Here is a 17,923-nt window from a genome sequence, read left to right as displayed (position 1 = left end):
AGCGGGAACATGCTTCCAGCTTCCAACGTGTCCAATCCCTTAATAATCTTATATGTTTCAATAAGATCCCCTCTCAGCCTTCTAAATTCCAGAGTATACAAGCCCAGTCGCTCCAATCTTTCAACATATGACAGTCCCGTCATCCCGGGAATTAACCTTGTGAACCTATGCTGCACTCCCTCAATAGCAAGAATGTCCCTCTTCAAATTTGGAGACCAAAACTGCACTGTACTCCAGGTGTGGTCTCACCAGGGCCCTGTACAGCTGCAGAAGGACCTCTTTGCTCTTATACTCAATTCCCCTCATTATGAAGGCCAGCATGCTATTAGCTTTCTTCACTGCCTGCCATACTTGCATGCTTGCTTTTAGTGACTGATGCCAACAGCACCCAGTCTTCAAATCTGAACATGGACTGTAGATTGAATTTAAGATGCAGCTCGGAACAATGGTTTTCCTCGAGCTACAGACTGGGGTTAATTGTAAACCAGGAAACACCCATTGACCTGAGAAGTTTGCATATGCATGATGCAGCTCAGGGACAGTGGTGATTAACATTCATTTTGGGTGCCTGGAGTGTTGATGTGAACATCTAAATGTTTGAGAATTATATGTAATTCAAAAAGGAAGCATTATGAATACATTATAACGATAGAAATTGTCCTGCTGTTACCTTTGATCTTTAGCATATAAAAATGTGATGCAATGTTGGGTCAGTGAGCCTCTTTCCAGAGTGATTCCAAATACTGTCAGTTTGTGTGCGCCGAATAAAGGCTTTTCTCTGACCAGCTGTTTCTCTCTCCAGTGGGTACTGTTGACAGTCACAACAATCCCTGTTGGAGGTGGTGGAAGTTGCGAAGAATGATGTACTAGATCAGAATGCCTATGGGGTGGTAGGTAAGGACAAAGCAAACCCTATCCCTATTTTGACGCTGGGTGGATGGGGTGAGGGTAGAAGTACAGGAAATGACGATCTCTGAAGATGTATCCTGGCCCAACATATTGATGCAATTATGAAAAAGGCATGACAGCAGGTACCTTTCACTGGGAGTTTGAGAATTGCTGTGCCATCTGTTACGTACCCCGTAATTGGGTTGCCAAACCAGCAGAAATGGACCACTTAGTTGGAGTCTGGATTACTGGAACTAAGAAAGTTTTATTAAAGAAATAAGTAACACAGTACTCTAATAGTAAGGATATAAATGCAACAGGTCAGCAATGATAAAACACACATGTACACAGAACTAGGACAATAGGATCAATCAAGCTCTATCGCAGTCTAGGGGTAAAATGATCAGTCTCAAGTGACGCAGAGTTCAGTTCAATTATGTTCAGTTCGCAGTAATCGCTGTTGAGCCGTTGGGGGGGGGGAGAGAGAGGGGGGGAGAGGGGGGGGGGAGAGGGGGGGAGAGAGGGGGGGGAGAGAGGGGGGGGAGAGAGGGGGGGGAGAGAGGGGGGGGAGAGAGGGGGGGGAGAGAGGGGGGGGAGAGAGGGGGGGGAGAGAGGGGGGGGAGAGAGGGGGGGGGAGAGGGGGGGGGAGAGGGGGGGGGGGAGAGGGGGGGGGGAGAGGGGGGGGGGGAGAGGGGGGGGGAGAGGGGGGGGAGAGGGGGGGGGAGAGGGGGGGGGAGAGGGGGGGGGAGAGAGGGGGGGGAGAGGGGGGGGAGAGGGGGGGGAGAGAGGGGGGGGAGAGAGGGGGGGAGAGAGGGGGGGAGAGAGGGGGGGAGAGAGGGGGGGAGAGAGGGGGGGAGAGAGGGGGGGAGAGAGGGGGGGAGAGAGGGGGGGAGAGAGGGGGGGAGAGAGGGGGGGAGAGAGAGGGGGAGAGAGAGGGGGAGAGAGAGGGGGAGAGAGAGGGGGAGAGAGAGGGGGAGAGAGAGGGGGAGAGAGAGGGAGAATATGAATGAATGATGATATTCAAACAGACCTTTGATATTCCTCGCAGTTAGCTTTCAGGCGAGCCCTTTGTAATGTCTTCTGAGGTCACCGACTGTGACCTCTCCGTTCCGGATACAATCGTCCTTCTGCGGTGAACCCGGCACCCAGGCAGGGGCGGACACACACACCAGGTTCCCGCCGATCGTACCTTCTCACCCTGTGCGTCTATGGTCGGTCCCGCGAACAGACCTCCAAAACCTCCCACCAACTTGTGGGGGGGGGCACACCACACTTCCAGGGTCTTGTTACCTCGTGATCTCGTGGTGTCGTGGTGTGTCACTTGCCTTAGCGAACCTGTTCCTTTTATCCCCCTGCTGGGGTATCGCCTGTCCATCAAACTTCAAACAGTTCAGGTTCAAAGCAACCGGCCTGACAATACTCAGAACTGTGTCTCTTTTCGTTAATCTCTCTCGTCTCTCATATTAGCATTTTGAATGTTTCCCCATTGTCTCTCTTTTCGGCATCAATCTTCTGATAACTTGGTCTTTTGTCACACATCAAAGACTCTAGCAAATTTCTGCAGATGAAACCATGGAGAGCATTCTGAGAGGCTGGTATTGAGGTGTGAATGCCTAGGATCGCAAAAGGTTGTAAACTCAGCCATCTCTCTATCGCGGGCAATCGCCTCCCCTCCATTGAGGACATCCTCAAAATGTGATACCTCAAGAAGACAGCATCCATCCAGGACATGGCCTCTCCTCATCACAACCATCAATAAGGAACTGAAGGAGCCTGAAGACACAAACTCAATGTTTCAGGAACAGCTTCTCCCACTCTGCCATCACACTTCCAGATGGTCCATGAACCATGGACACTGCCTCAGTATTCTGCGCTCTTTTTGCACTATTTTTATAGTCATAGTCAGAGTCATACTTTATTGATCCCGGGGGAAATTTGGTTTTGTTACAGTTGCACCAACCAAGAATAGAGTATAAATATAGCAATATAAAACCATAAAAAATTAAATAATAATATGTAAATTATGCCAGGAAATAAGTCCAGGACCAGCCTATTGGCTCAGGGTGTCTGACCCTCCAAGGGAGGAGTTGTAAAGTTTGATGGCCACAGGCAGGAATGACTTCCTATGACGCTCAGTGTTGCATCTTGGTGGAATGAGTCTCTGGCTGAATGCACTCCTGTGCCCAACCAGTATATTATGTAGTGGATGGGAGACATTGTCCAAGGTGGCATGCAACTTGGACAGCATCCTCTTTTCAGACACCACCGTCAGAGAGTCCAGTTCCATCCCCACAACATCACTGGCCTTACAAATGAGTTTGTTGATTCTGTTGGTGTCTGCTACTCTCAGCCTGCTGCCCCAGCACACAACAGCAAACATGATAGCACTGGCCACCACAGACTCGTAGAACATCCTCAGCATCGTCCGACAGATGTTAAAGGACCTCAGTCTCCTCAGGAAATAGAGACGTCTCTGACCCTTCTTGTAGACAGCCTCAGTGTTCTTTGACCAGTACAGTTTACTATCAATTCGTATCCCCAGGTATTTGTAATCCTCCACCATGTCCACACTGACCCCCTGGATGGAAACAGGGGTCACCGGTGCCTTAACCCTCCTCAGGTCTACCACCAGCTCCTTAGTCATTTTCACATTAAGCTGCAGATAATTCTGCTCACACCATGTGACAAAGAATACACATATTCTTATTGTAATTTATAGTAGTTTTATGTATTGTACAGTACTATTGCTGCAAAAGAACAAATCTCATGACATGTCAGTGATGATAAACTGACTCTGATTCTGTGGGTGAGAAAGGGCAACCACATTCTTTGGGGATAAAAGGAGATATCTCAGATGTTCTAGAATGAAAAGTCTCTTCTAGAGAACAACTAAGATCCTAACACTAAGCACATCTTTCTTGACTCCTCACCTCTTTCTCCGCTTTCCATATGGATTGCTCTCTACATGACTTCCTTGTTGGCACTTTTCCCTGCAAGATGAAAAGTGCTACACCTGCCCATACACCTCCACCCTCACCACTAGTCAGCACCCAAACAGTCAGTCCAAGCGAGACAACACTTCACCTGCATGCCTGTCGGGGTCACCAATTGTATTCAGTGCTCACATTGCAGTCTTATGTATAGTGGTGAGGCCTGATGAAGACGGGGTGTATTGTCTTGTCAGGTATCTTTGTCTTACCCATTTCAATTTGACTTCCCATTCCAACTTATCTGTCCATGGCCTCATCACTGCAATGATGAGACTAAACTCAGGTTGGAGGAGCAACACCTCGCATTCAATCTGAGTAAGCTCCAACCTAATGGCATGAACATCAATTTCCCCAACTTTCAGTAATGTGTCCCCTCTTCCCTGTTTCTCTCTTTTTCCATTCCCTATTCTGGTTAACATCTCACCCTTTCTATTCTCTTCACCTGCCTATCACCCCCTCTGGTTCCCCTCCTCCTTCCCTTTCTTCTTAGGTCCACTATCCTCTCTTATCAGATTCTTTCTTCTTCAACCTTTTACCAATCTCCTCAGCTTCTAACTTCATCCTCTCTTCCCCAGCCACCCACCTTCCACCTCACATGATCTCACCCATCACTATCCAGCTTGCACTTCTCTGCCTCCTCCCACCTTCTGCCCATTTCCTTCCTGGTCATGATAAAGTATCTCAGCCCAAATGTTGGCCATTTATTCCCCTTCATAGATGCTACCTAACTTGCTGAGTTCTTCCCACATCTTTCTCTCTGACTGATTTTTACTAGAGTTGCTTGACACCAAATGATAATCATAGCTCTGGAATTCAGATCTTTGTTTCATAATTGTGGCAAAATAATCAGAATCTCAGCAGAAACCAAAGTTCTTATTAGCCGGTTATCACTGAATAAGTTGTGCCTCTAACAGTGGCTATGAAACATTCATTCCCTGTTGATTGGAAGCAGTTTAAGATTGCAGTAATTGGCTAAATGGGATTTGCATTGATAGGTTCATATCAATATGAACCTGTATAACTGTAGTAGGCCAGCTTGGCTACAGGTGTAACTGGTTGCAGATCACAAGCTTCAGTGCAGCAGCTGGGAATTTGTTGAAGACCAAGTCATCTTTCACAAACATTGTGCATATATATGCAGTTATTCAGGAACACAAGAAAGTCTGCAGATGCTGGAAATCCAAAGCAACACACACAAACTGCCGGAGGAACTCAGCAGTCCAGGCAGCATCTATGGAAATAAATAAATGGTCGACATCTTGGGCTGAGACCTTTCTTCGGGACTGATAAGGAAGGGGGAAGATGCCAGAATAAAAAGGTGGGGGGAGGTGAAGGAGGTTAGCTGGAAGGTGATAGGTGAACCCAGGTGGGAGGGAAAGGTCAAGGACTGGAGAAGGAATTTGATAGGAGAGAAGAGTGGACCATATGAGAAAGGAAAGGAAGAGGGGACCCAGAGGGAAGTGAGAAGAGGTAAAAGGTCAGAATGGAGGGAAAGAAAGGTGGGGGTAATTATTTTACTGCAAGGGGCAATCGATATTCATGACATTGGGTTGGAGGCTACCCAGACCAGAATATAAGGTGTTGTTCTTCTACTCTGAGGGTGGCCGCATCTTGGCACACGAGGAAGCTATGGACTGACATGTCAGAATGGGAATGACATTTGGCCACCGGGAAGTTCTGCTTTTGGCAGATGGAGCGGAGGTGTTCAATGAAGCGGTCCCCCAATTTACAACGGATCTCACAAGTGTAGAGGAGGCCACATCAGGAATGCCTGGAACAATGAACAACACCAGCAGATTCACAGGTAAAGTGTTGCCTCACCTGGAAGGACTGTTTGGGGCACTAAATGGAGGCAAGGGAGGAGGTGTATGGATAGGTGTAGCCTTGCAAGGATATGTGCCAGGAGGGAGATTTGTGGGGAGGGACAATTGGACAAGATAATTGTGGAGGGAGAAAATCCTGCGGAAAGCTTGGGGAGCGTGGGGTAAAGATATGTAGGATCCCTTTGGAGATAGGGTGGATGATATGTTGGATGTGGAGGTTCATGGAATGGTAGGTAAGAACAAGAGGAACTCTATCATTGTTAGGGAAGCAGGAAGATGGGTGAGCGTAGATGCTCGGGAAATGGAGGAGATGCAGGTGAGGGCAGCATCAATAGTGGAGGTAGGGGGACCACACTCTTTGAAGAAGGAGGACATGTCTAATGTCCTGGAAAGGAAAGCTGTGTCCCAGGAAAAGATGCAGTGGGGTCAAAGGAATGGAGAAAAGGGAATAGCAGTTTTAACAGGAGATAGGGTGTGAAGAGGTATTGTTAAATTAACCATGAGAATTAGTGGATTTATAAAAAATGTCAGTTGACAGTTTGTTTTCAGAGATAGAGACAGAGAGAAATCAAGAAAGGGGAGGGAGGTATCATAGATGGATCAAGTGAATTTAAGGGCGAGATGGAAGTTGGAGGCAAAGTTGATGAAATTGACGGTCAGCATGGGTGCATGAAGCAGCACCTATGCAGTTGTTAATGTAGCGGAGGAAGAGTTGGGCAGTATTACTGGGGAAGGTCACTCAATTAGTCACTATATGGGACGTACACAAAATCCCGATGAATCCAATTTCTGGGGTTTTCCAACAGAAATTAAATAATATCTGTCTAAATAATTAATATTTTTGTGCAGTTACAACCCAACCAACTTTTCCAATACTAAGAGCATTGTTAACCACGTGACAAATGCAGGCAAATAGAGTAGTTCAGGTATGAACCCTGATCAGCTTTAATTTTGTATATTTAATTTGATTACATTTGACTATAGAATCAATATTGGAATCTTTGAAAAGAAACAACATATATTTGCTAAGATACCAGAGGTGAATAGATATGTTAATAAGAAAAGTCTGAAAACTAGTTATTCTGAATAGCATTGAAAGCTATCCACCTGTAGTGTAAGCAAATGGTTTAAATTATTTCTGCTGGTTTATGAATCCTTAATAAGGGCACATAATTAATTTTTGTTAGAATGGTGGAGTAGAATATATTTCACACAAATTATTATTTAAATATATAATATTTGCAGATACTGAATTTGTGATTTTTTGCATAAACAATACTTTGTAAGCATTCAAAAATAATTGGTAAAGGTAAATGTTAAATAGTATGAGAAAAGGACAATAACTTGAACACTTTAGATATCTTTACTTAAGGACGTAAATACTCATTCATTTTTCTCCCAGGACAAAACAACCTGTCACTATCCAAATGCAAATTGGATCAAATGAGCTCACCGAGATTTACCAAGAAAAAGGTACTTTCATTGGTGCTTCATGAAACATTGACACCTGATCTCCATTTCTGTAAAAAGCAACAAGGAAGGTCCTTGTTTTGAATGACATTACAAAAGGTTGCAGAGGCCTGCAAGTTCAAATCTTAGTAGACTAAGTCAACAACTACACCTTCAGTAAGGCCCAAATAAAAACAAAATATCAGCACTGTACAGTGTTCAATTGACTTGACTAAAGCAGTGTTTTTTATTGATGGCTCACTCTGCTTTGAGTTTTAAAACAATTAGCAGTCTGTCTTTATGGAAATCTTAACAACTTTTATGCCTAAATTGGTTATGTATTCAGCATATATTGCATTATCAACAGATGCATACATTTGCCATACTGTCATACCTGGCTGATCACTAAACAATAAATATACTCCAAAGACTGACACATGGTCCAACAAAAAGACAGCACCTCCACATTATCCAATATTGTACTCATCCCGGTTCCAGCAAGCTGCCTTGCACAGTAGTATGTGATGAGCAATTCAACAATCCCAACCAGATACGGTCAGGCTACAAAAAAATGACATAGATACCTCACTGAACTGTTTATATATTCCTTTCAACTCCTTAGGAGTCAAGATTCACTGTCCAACTGCAAATTATTTTATCTAAGACTGATTGTGATGATGTATGTAGATGGATTTGAAATTGTTTTTAATGTGAATACATTCCTCAGTCTGCGTCTTTAATTGTATATTAAATTTATTACTTTAAGTTACCCAATATTAAAAAAAACAATTTTGAAGCTTATCTTAGTGTAAATTTTACAATGAAGCTAAATTATTTTAAATATTAGGTCAGTAGTTATAACCTGTTCTATTCAATGTCTTATTTAATAGATAAAATAATACAAAATTTAATAGTTCAGCTGGCAAATGCTTCTTCTCATGCAGGGTACAAGCATGTCAGATAGAAAACATATCAAAGAAAGAAATCCTTCCCTCTGATAACCTACTCTAGTCTTTGCAGATAGAAATCAATATTAATTGAAAAGGAACTGATTATGTGGAAAATCCATTTACTAGTCCCCTCACTGTGAAATTTCTCAAATGTTATTTCAGATATAGTCAGTCTCATCAAACAGTACAATTTCTGCTCTCAACAAAGAAATGTAGATTTTAACTTCAACAATTGCAACCCTTTTCTTCAACTTCCATGAACCATTGTTCACTCAGTTATTCTGAAGGCCACATATTTCACAAACACACAATTATATCAATATTATTTTGCCTAGAAATTCAACTCTGGTCACTAGTGCTAAATCTGCTATAGAAAGTTACATCAGCAATTTGCAATATGCCATAAAAATCTCTTCATTGATTTTAACAAATCTTCTTTTGAAGCTAGACTACAATCCACTGATTCCACTACAAAAATCATGCATTATTTTGAATAGAGAAGAAATTCTAGATACTTGTTGGCATTTGTCCCTGTATTAGCCTAATGTAGCATGTCAGCTAACGTAAGAAATATTCAGAAAAAAATCTAAGATAAAATCAATTAGAATCACTAACCCAGTTTCAACCAAAAAATGTAGCATATGAGTGACAGTAACAAGAAATGGAAGCCAAAGCAGTGTAAAGCACATATTTTAGGTTGAGTTCCAATGTACAGTTGATACACAAATTTATAGTCTTTTCACCCAAGGGACTATTTACCAAGATTTCAGTGATACCTTAAAGCAATGTTCTTCCATGGGCACATTAATGCTATTCTCAGGCAAATCTCCAAAGATTTGTGTCTTCATTTTTGTAAAGCTGATTATCCTTCAAATTAACACAATTAAGTTCCATTATTTTTATTTTTACAATGCATAAAATGGCCATCCACACATTACACTCCAGGAATTTAGCAGTTGTGGCATAGAACTGATTACAAAGGCACTTTCATGACAAAAATGCCATCAGACATATGACAGGAAAATTATACTTACTTACCTGTGAAAGGCCTAAGTAGATGGAGACAGTTTCAGAGATGTATAAAAACCTTCCTTCTTGGTTTAGTGCAAATATAAATCCATCCAAAGACTGCAAGCAAATCAAACAAAAGATTCAAGTGAGTTTAACACCAGAATACTAGTGAGTCCCTTGTTAAAAAAAAGTCATTTAAAAATGTTAATTTAAATAATCTTACAGAGTTAGATTAAAGGGTTATTGGCCAATATTTAATCATCAATTTCAAAGTATCCATACAAAATACATTTTAAAAAATCAGCAAAAATGAACATAGAGTGTAAATAGGAAAAATGCAATTAAACAAAAATTATAAACATTTCATAAAAAGTAATAATTTTATTTTGAATTTTATTTCAAAATAATTTATTCTCAATTTCATAATTTCTAAACATAAAATCTAAATCTTACAAACATCTAAAAAAAAAATCACTAAAAAAAAGTTAAGCAGCTCTTTATAACAACTATATAAAATGGAATACTTCAATATAATATTGGCCAAAATGCTATTCCTACATTCCATAAATATTTAATCTCAAAAGAGTGACATATAATCAATATCATGTTCTACCAGTAACTGAATCCCTGAGACTGAAACAGAAAAATTATTATAGCTCTCACAGATCTTTGTAACCACCTCAAAAAAAAAACATCCCAATGCTTGCTATTTCAGAAAAGGAACAATGAAAATGGTCTGGATCATGAGCAGGATAAAGAATTGAATTTTTGAATGGTTCCATCTCTTTTAACACAATCTTGACATTTAATAACCATAGGAATGGATTTGTTATAACTTCAAATACTATAGGGTCTAGTAAAGTGGCCTGATTAAACTTCTGTTATTTTACAGGAAATATTGAACGCAAAAGAAAAAAAATGGTTGTGTAATAATAATTCATACTAATTTCATTTTATGAAGTTAGCACATGTAATTTGTCTAGGCAAATTTAAATTATAAACAATGCTACTAAACATCAAGATTTTGAAAATTATATATTAAAATGATGTATCAAACTCATTCTGGCTCATTAGATTGCGCTAGAAATGTTGTACAAACGTTTCTGACCAGTTAAAAAGTGACAGTTCTCATTTTTTAAAATTTCGCACAGAATGATGTTGAAATTGAATACTGCCATTTTAATTAATAATTGGTGAACACATACTTTTCTTGAATGGAATCTGCTTAGTGATTGTGAAGGAAAGACAAAATTTAAGGGAAACTTTTATGGGTTGTTCTCCATTCCTCAGTATAGGAAGTATTGATACAATTATTAAATGGCAATCAATACCATTTTACTGATTTTTCTTTTGCAGTATTTCAACATTCCTTTCAAAAGTAGTATCAGTAACCAAAAGTAGCACCACATACCCAAAGAAGTTTCAGTACACTGCACAGATCAATGCATCTCAACCAGAAATTATTATGCTCAGATGAATTAGTTGAATTAGAAAATATTTTAAATTACTTATATTGTATTCAATGTTCTGGTCTCATACTACAGGGCAGTACAACCATTAATTATTAATCATAATAAAACAATCTTATTTAATACATATTAACAGCACATTACTATAAGGGGAAAATTAGGTTGAGGATTTTCTTTCAGTGCAAAATTTATGTAATGACTTTGAAGTATATTTTAAGGTTTAATGTCAATTAATACTAATTAGGTGATTTATGAGAAAGCAAAAACAATTGGATAAAAAAAGGCATGGATTAACATTCAATACTGAGGAAATTTTCAACACAGAAGGTCACCCCCTGAAACAAAGGACAAATAGCTTCCATGATACAATGAGGAAATATTAAAGTACCTTCTGTGCTTGTCAGAATTCTCATTAAAGTAATAAAACACAAATAATGTTCATTTAAACAAATACTTACACCATATGTTATATAAACAGAACCTTTGAAATCAAACTTCCCACTCTAATATATCAAGTTCAAAAAGAATCTTCCATCCAGTAAAGAATGTGAAGTCAAGTAGGGTGGGACGGAATTGGGCAAATACACCATGGTAATGCACCTAGTGGACTATGAAGTAATGCACTGTAAAACAACAATTTCTGAGCACAGACCGCAGAATCTCATGGGCTATGTTCCACAGCAAACCAGCAAGAAATTTAGGGCAGTAATGCTCGTTGCCTCTATCTAGTTTTCATTCTTCTCAGCTATTTTCCAAATCTCCAAAAAAAAAAGTAGTGCTGAGTCATTTCATTTCCCTTCATTTGAAACCCCATTGTGTCATGAAATTGACAGGACACAGTATACCACTGTCATTCTGGAGACCCTCATCAGCGAGTCCTAACCAGGTCCTGCACCAAAAGCATGCTTCCTAGCTACAATTTCTTACTCAATTACACAACTGATTGCCAGGCTTTTTACTGCAGAAATTCTGTGCAATGTTGTAAGATTTCCTACTGGGCTAGTAGAATATATCTCGCCTCCTGAGCAAACTCTTAAGCACTCTCTGACGGTGGTGTCTGAAAAGAGGATGCTGTCGAAGTTGCATGCCATCTTGGTCAATGTCTCCCATCCACTACATAATGTACTGGGTGGGCACAGGAGTACATTCAGCCACAGACTCATTCCTCCAAGATGCAGCACAGAGTGTCATAGGAAGTCATTCCTGCCTGTGGCCATCAAACTTTACAACTCCTCCCTTGGAGGGTCAGAAACCCTATGCCCATAGGCTGGTCCTGGATTTATTTCATAATTTACTGGCATAATTTACATATTACTATTTAACTATTTATGGTTCTATTACTATTTATTATTTATGGTGCAACTGTAACGAAAACCAATTTCCCCCGGGATCAATAAAGTATGACTATGACTATGTACCAAAAAGCCCATATTAAAAAGCTTGGAATATTAAATCAATGTGTCAGAAAAGCATCCTGAATTTTCTTGAAATTTAGTCCTTGTGGTTTCACTCTAATATTCAGCAGTTTATATAAAAAATATCTGTTTCTATGGTGGATACCATATATTAGAGGGAATGGCACCATCTTCTTGGAGTATCCAGGCAGAGACAAATCGAAGTATTCATTCACTTAGATAAAGTCCACCTCAGAATTATCAGTTACCTGACCTGTACATTCATATGCAGCCAACTTGGAGATCCTTAACACGCAGTCACGGAAAAAATTGAGGGCAGTAGTCACTGATAATCATGTGTTACCACCAGAAAAGTTTTTCTAGGCAGGCTGCAAATATCCATCACTATTTGACATGGTAAGCTCAGCCCATGAAAACACTACCTCTGAGACCATAGATGTTGAACTATTTGTAAAGTCTATATTGTGAGCAATTGAAGACTTAGCACATGTGTACTTCCCAGAATATATGATAGCTATGACATTCCTGTTCTTGTTCTGAAACAAATATTGAAGGTGCCTGAACTTCTGTCTGTAAAACTCCAAAGTAAAAAAAAGAATCTGTTTAATGATTCTCTCATGTAGTTATTCCAAAGCAAGCTGAGACATCAGTTGCAGTAGGTGAGCTTTTAAGAGAAAGAATAACAAAAATCAAATGTACAACCTTGCTGCTGCTCAAACCTATCCCCATACTCTCCACTTTCCAGAGTGAGTGTGGTTCCAGTCAGGATGAAGCGCCCCCTTTATCCACATTCTGTTCAGCCAGCTGAAGAGTGTGATCGCTCCAAAACAAAGACACAGTTGTTGCATAATGAACCACCTACAAATTACGCTGCAATAACTCGAAGTTTCTTAACCAGTTCCTCACGGACTTACAACTCCAACTACTGGGAAGGACAAAGACAGCAGGATCAGAGGAACACACAAAAATGCTGGAGGAACTCAGCAGGCTAGCAGCATCTTTGGAAAAGAGTACAGTCAACTTTTCGGGCTGAGACCCTTCAGCAGGACTGGGGAAAAAAAAAGAGGAGGAGTAGATTTAAAAGATGGGAAGTGGAGGAGGCCACGGATTGATATATCGGAATGGGAAGTGAAATTAAAATGGGTGGCCACTGGGACATCCTACTTTTTCTGGCGGATGGAGCACAGGTGCTCGGTAAAGCGGTCTCCCAATCTAAGTTGGATCTTATCGATAGACAGGAGGCTACACTGGGCGTACTGGACACAGCATATGACCTCAGCGGACTCACAGATGAAGTGTTACCTCACCTGGAAAGACTGTTTGGGGCCCTGAATAGCAGTAAGGGAGGAGGTGTAGGGGCAAGTGTAGCACTTGTTCCGCTTGCAAGGATAAGTGCCAGGAGGGAGATCAGCGGGAAGGGACGAATAGACAAGGATCCCTACGGAAAGCAGAAAACAGTAGGGCGGGGGGAGGAGGGAAAGGTGTGCTTGGTGGTGGGATCCTATTGGACATGGCGGAAATTCTGAAAAATTATGTGCTGGACACAGAGGCTGGTGGTCAATCTGGTCACACTTATATCACATACAATTCCAACTTAGACATTTAATTACAGTCTTTTCACCTCCACTGAGTCAAATTCCTGAAAGTCTTCACTAATCAGCATTGTGCCAGAAAGACACCAGAAGTCTCAGGGAGTGGATAATCTGAACTGTCCAACAAACTGCTTAAGTAATGTCCAAATTCTATGAATGAAAACAAAGTTATATAGCTATTAACTATCCCACTAACCTTCATTTACTAATCCAGGCATACTAACTTGTCTAACAAAAGAGAAGGCACAGTAGGAAAAATATGGATGAAGAAAGATCTCTAGAAGTATTATATTTATCATCTGTGAAACACTTTCTATAATTTGCATGAACAAAAAAGTATGACTACAGCTGAGGCTTTAACTTGATAAAGCTTGATAAAATTTTGTTGTGAATCTTCATGGTAATTTAACCAATACAATCATTATGTTCAATATAACCAACCACATCACATATTTCCATTATACTAACTGCTAGATTCAAAGAATACCTCAATACCTATGTGTATTCTCATTCTCAAAACTCCCAAAACCTATTAACTAGGTACACATCCAGCTCCTTTTTCACTGAACCAATCAAGACAGGATTAATTGTTACAGATGGAAATTCACCTTTCATTTACTCTGTTGAAGTCTTTAGGGGGTGAAAAAGCCCATTCTGTAATCTCATTTTAGAGTAATTTATTTTGTAGTTATGCAATCACTATTAGACTACCAAGAAGTACAGAGAACTTCAGTTCCCCTTGAGCCGCTCATTTTTACTGGAAGCAGAGTTCATGTATAAATGCATCTTACTGTTACTGTAATAAAAGCTTATTTTTGCAATATTAAGCTAGCACAATTATATGATCAGTTGATAAATGTGTTTAAAAACAATCCTTTTCTTTTGATTGCATGGTTTTTGTCATTTCCTTGATCTCTCCCTTAACCCAATCTTCTATTTATTATTATAATTGTGCTTAATTTAAAAATTAAGTGATCATATTCTAATCAGCTTTAATTTTACTGAAATATACATGGATTACCCAATAAATATTTAGATGGAAATGACATAAAGACTGAGCACATACAGCATCTACGCTCTACTATAGATGTCCACGATTCCCACCTGTGTGCCAGCTTAAAAAATCCCTTGGCTCCAATTTGCAGCCTTGCACCTCAGTACTTGTGAGTCTACACACCCATGACCTTCCTTTCTACCTGTTTATTGTATTGGTGAAAATGACATTCAGCCTGAAGGAGATATAAATTACATTTCTTTTAAGGTACATCGTACAGTCCATATGAAATAAATCCCTCAAGTTCAAATCCATGACAATAACGAATAGTGGAAACAACTTATAAAATTTTTAATTTCTGTTAATTATCTTGGCTGTATTATTTCAGCATGCTTTGTCAGACAGCAATCATTATTGCTCCTGGGATGTCCATTTCAGCCTTTTTTATTCAGGAGCATTGCCAATTCAAATTGCACTATTTTTGAATGCAGCATTTTCTTTATTTGGACGAAAGCATACCACTATCCTGTTCTAAATTATTGTGTTCATAACTGCCGATTAAAGGCCTGGAGCACAAGGCAGCCATTGTAGCTCCACAGCTGTCAGACTAAGATCACAACTCCAAAGAAGAAGTCCTTGAAAATACTAAAGCAATTCCCTGTAAATTCATTTGTTTACAAATCAGAACTTCGAAATTATTCAGTTGAAATTTTTACAAGTTGTCAAAATTATTGTCTTCTTTTAAAAGCTGCTGCCACAGAGTAGGTGCATTTTGTTTATCAAATGGAGAATGGCAGCACCACAAAATAAAGCTCCAGTGACATCTTGAGCAGTTGCTGGCTCTCAGCCCAGCAACTTTGTATTAGAACTCCAGCCCAGAAAGGGATCTGCACAGTTCACACATGCCACTCCTATATCTGATCTTATTGGGGAGATATAGGAGGGTACAAATACTGACTCATAAATATTGTCATTCAAGCTTTGGTGGAGATGATTAACAACATGAGACAAATCTGTTCTACCAGGTGTCCAGGAGATGGAGACAGGAGGTGATGGTGGAGGTAACCTCCAGAAACAAAAAAAACAAAACTATTGTGCAGTTAAGGAGAACAATAAATAATACCTCATCAAAAAAGGCATGTTATAATGGCAATGCTGTGATAGCCATAGGGGATTTCAATGTGCAGTCAGGTCGGTGCTGGATCCTAAGACAGGGGATTTGTAGAATGCCTATGTGAATGCAGCTTGTGGTTCAGCCCACTAGGGGAATGGCAATTCTGGACTGGGTATTATGTAGTGACCCAGATTTGACTAGGGAGCTTAAAGTAAAGGAAATATTAGGAGATAGTGCTTACAATATGATAGCATCAAGCCTGCAGTTTGCAGTAAGCTAAAATTGAATGTATCCGTATTACAATGGAGTAAAGGGAATTACGGAGGCATGAGAGAAGAGCTGGTCAAAGTTGATTATAAGGGGACACTAGCAGGGATGCCGGCAGAACAGCAATAGCTAGAATTTCTGGTAGCAATTCAAAAGCTACAGGACAGATCTATCTCAAAGAATTCCAACAAATCTAAGGAAATAACAGGCAGAATAGACAAAGGAGTCAGTGGATATTGTTTACTTGGATTTTCAGAAGGCATTTGACAAGGCGCCACACATGAAGCAGATTAACAAGATAAGAGCCCATGATAGGAGAGTCAACATGGCTTTGTGTGTGGTAGGTCATGTTTGACCAATCTATTGGAGTTTTTCGAGGAGGTTACCAGGAAAGTGGATGAAGGGAAGGCAGTGGATATTGTCTACATGGATTTCAGTAAGGCCTTTGACAAGGTCCCGCATGGGCGGTTAGTTAGGAAAATTCAGTCGCTAGGTATACATGGAGAGGTGGTAAATTGGATTAGGCATTGGCTCAATGGAAGAAGCCAAAGAGTGGTGGTAGAGAATTTCTTCCCTGTGACTAGTGGTGTGCCACAGGGATCAATGCTGGGTCCATTGTTATTTGTCATCTATATCAATGATCTGGATGATAATGTGGTAAATTGGATCAGCAAATTTGCTGATGATACAAAGATTGGAGGTATAGTAGACAGTGAGGACGGTTTTCAGAGCCTGCAGAGGGACTTGGACCAGCTGGAAAAATGGGCTGAAAAATGGCAGATGGAGTTTAATACTGACAAGTGTGAGGTATTGCACGTTGGAAGGACAAACCAATGTAGAACATACAGGGTTAATGGTAAGGCACTGAGGAGTGCAGTGGAACAGAGGGATCTGGGAATACAGATACAAAATTCCCTAAAAGTGGCGTCATAAGTAGATAGGGTCATAAAGAGAGCTTTTGGTACATTGGCCTTTATTAATCAAAGTATTGAGTGTAAGAGCTGGAATGTTATGATGAGGTTGTATAAGGCATTGGTGAGGCCGAATCTGGAGTATTGTGTTCAGTTTTGGTCACCAAATTACAGGAAGGATATAAATAAGGTTGAAAGAGTGCAGAGAAGGTTTACAAGGATGTTGCCAGGACTTGAGAAACTCAGTTACAGGAGAAAGGTTGAATAGGTTAGAACTTTATTCCCTGGAGCGTAGAAGAATGAGGGGAGATTTGATAGAGGTATATAAAATTATGATGGGTATAGATAAGAGTGAATGCAAGCAGGCTTTTTCCACTGACGCAAGGGGAGGAAAAAAAACCAGAGGACATGGGTTAAGGATGAGGGGGGGAAAGTTTAAAGGGAACATTAGGGGGGGCTTCTTCACACAGAGAGTGGTGGGAGTATGGAATGAGCTGCCAGATGAGGTGGTAAATGCGGGTTCTTTATTAACATTTAAGAATAAGTTGGACAGATACATGGATGGGAGGTGTATGGAGGGATATGGTCCGTGTGCAGGTCAGTGGGACTAGGCAGAAAATGGTTCAGCACAGCCTAGAAGGGCCAAAAGGCCTGTTTCTGTGCTGTAGTTTCTATGGTTCTATGGATACTACAGGAAAGATATTGACATGGATAGAACATTGGCGGACTGGCAGTAGGCAAAGAATGGGAATAAAGAGGGCCTTTTCTAATTGGCGACCGGTGGCTAATGGTATTCCACAGGGGTCAGTATCAGGATTGCTTCTTTTCATGTTATCGGTCAATGATTTTCTGTAGATGAAGGGATTGATGGCTTTGTGGCCATGTTTGCAGATGATATGAAGATAGGTGAAGGAGCAGGTTGTATTGAGGAAGATGGGTGTCTGCAGAAGGACACACAGATTGGGAGAATGGCCAAAGAAGTGGCAAATAGAATATAGTCTAGCTCAGTGCGTGGTCAAGTCCTTTGGTAGGAGGAAAAAAGGTGCAGAC

The 17,923-nt window shown here is 40.5% G+C and overlaps 1 protein-coding gene across 6 annotated transcripts in view; it reads right to left on the bottom strand.

Moving 5' to 3' along the window:
• Positions 1 to 17,923, bottom strand: part of npas3 (neuronal PAS domain protein 3) — a 1,076,641-nt gene that overhangs the window by 410,405 nt on the left and 648,313 nt on the right. For 5 of the 6 annotated variants that reach the window (XM_072267408.1, XM_072267391.1, XM_072267418.1 and 2 more), the window contains one exon: positions 9,139 to 9,228. The exons of the other annotated variant lie outside the window; for it this stretch is intronic. In XM_072267408.1, the coding sequence (XP_072123509.1) occupies positions 9,139 to 9,228 (90 nt within the window). The remainder of the gene's footprint in view (positions 1 to 9,138; positions 9,229 to 17,923) is intronic. 6 annotated transcript variants of the gene reach the window in all.

The sequence above is a fragment of the Mobula birostris genome, chromosome 1 (assembly GCF_030028105.1).
Source record: "Mobula birostris isolate sMobBir1 chromosome 1, sMobBir1.hap1, whole genome shotgun sequence".
Classification (NCBI taxonomy): domain Eukaryota; kingdom Metazoa; phylum Chordata; class Chondrichthyes; order Myliobatiformes; family Myliobatidae; genus Mobula; species Mobula birostris.
This window is presented reverse-complemented; position numbering and strand designations above follow the sequence as displayed.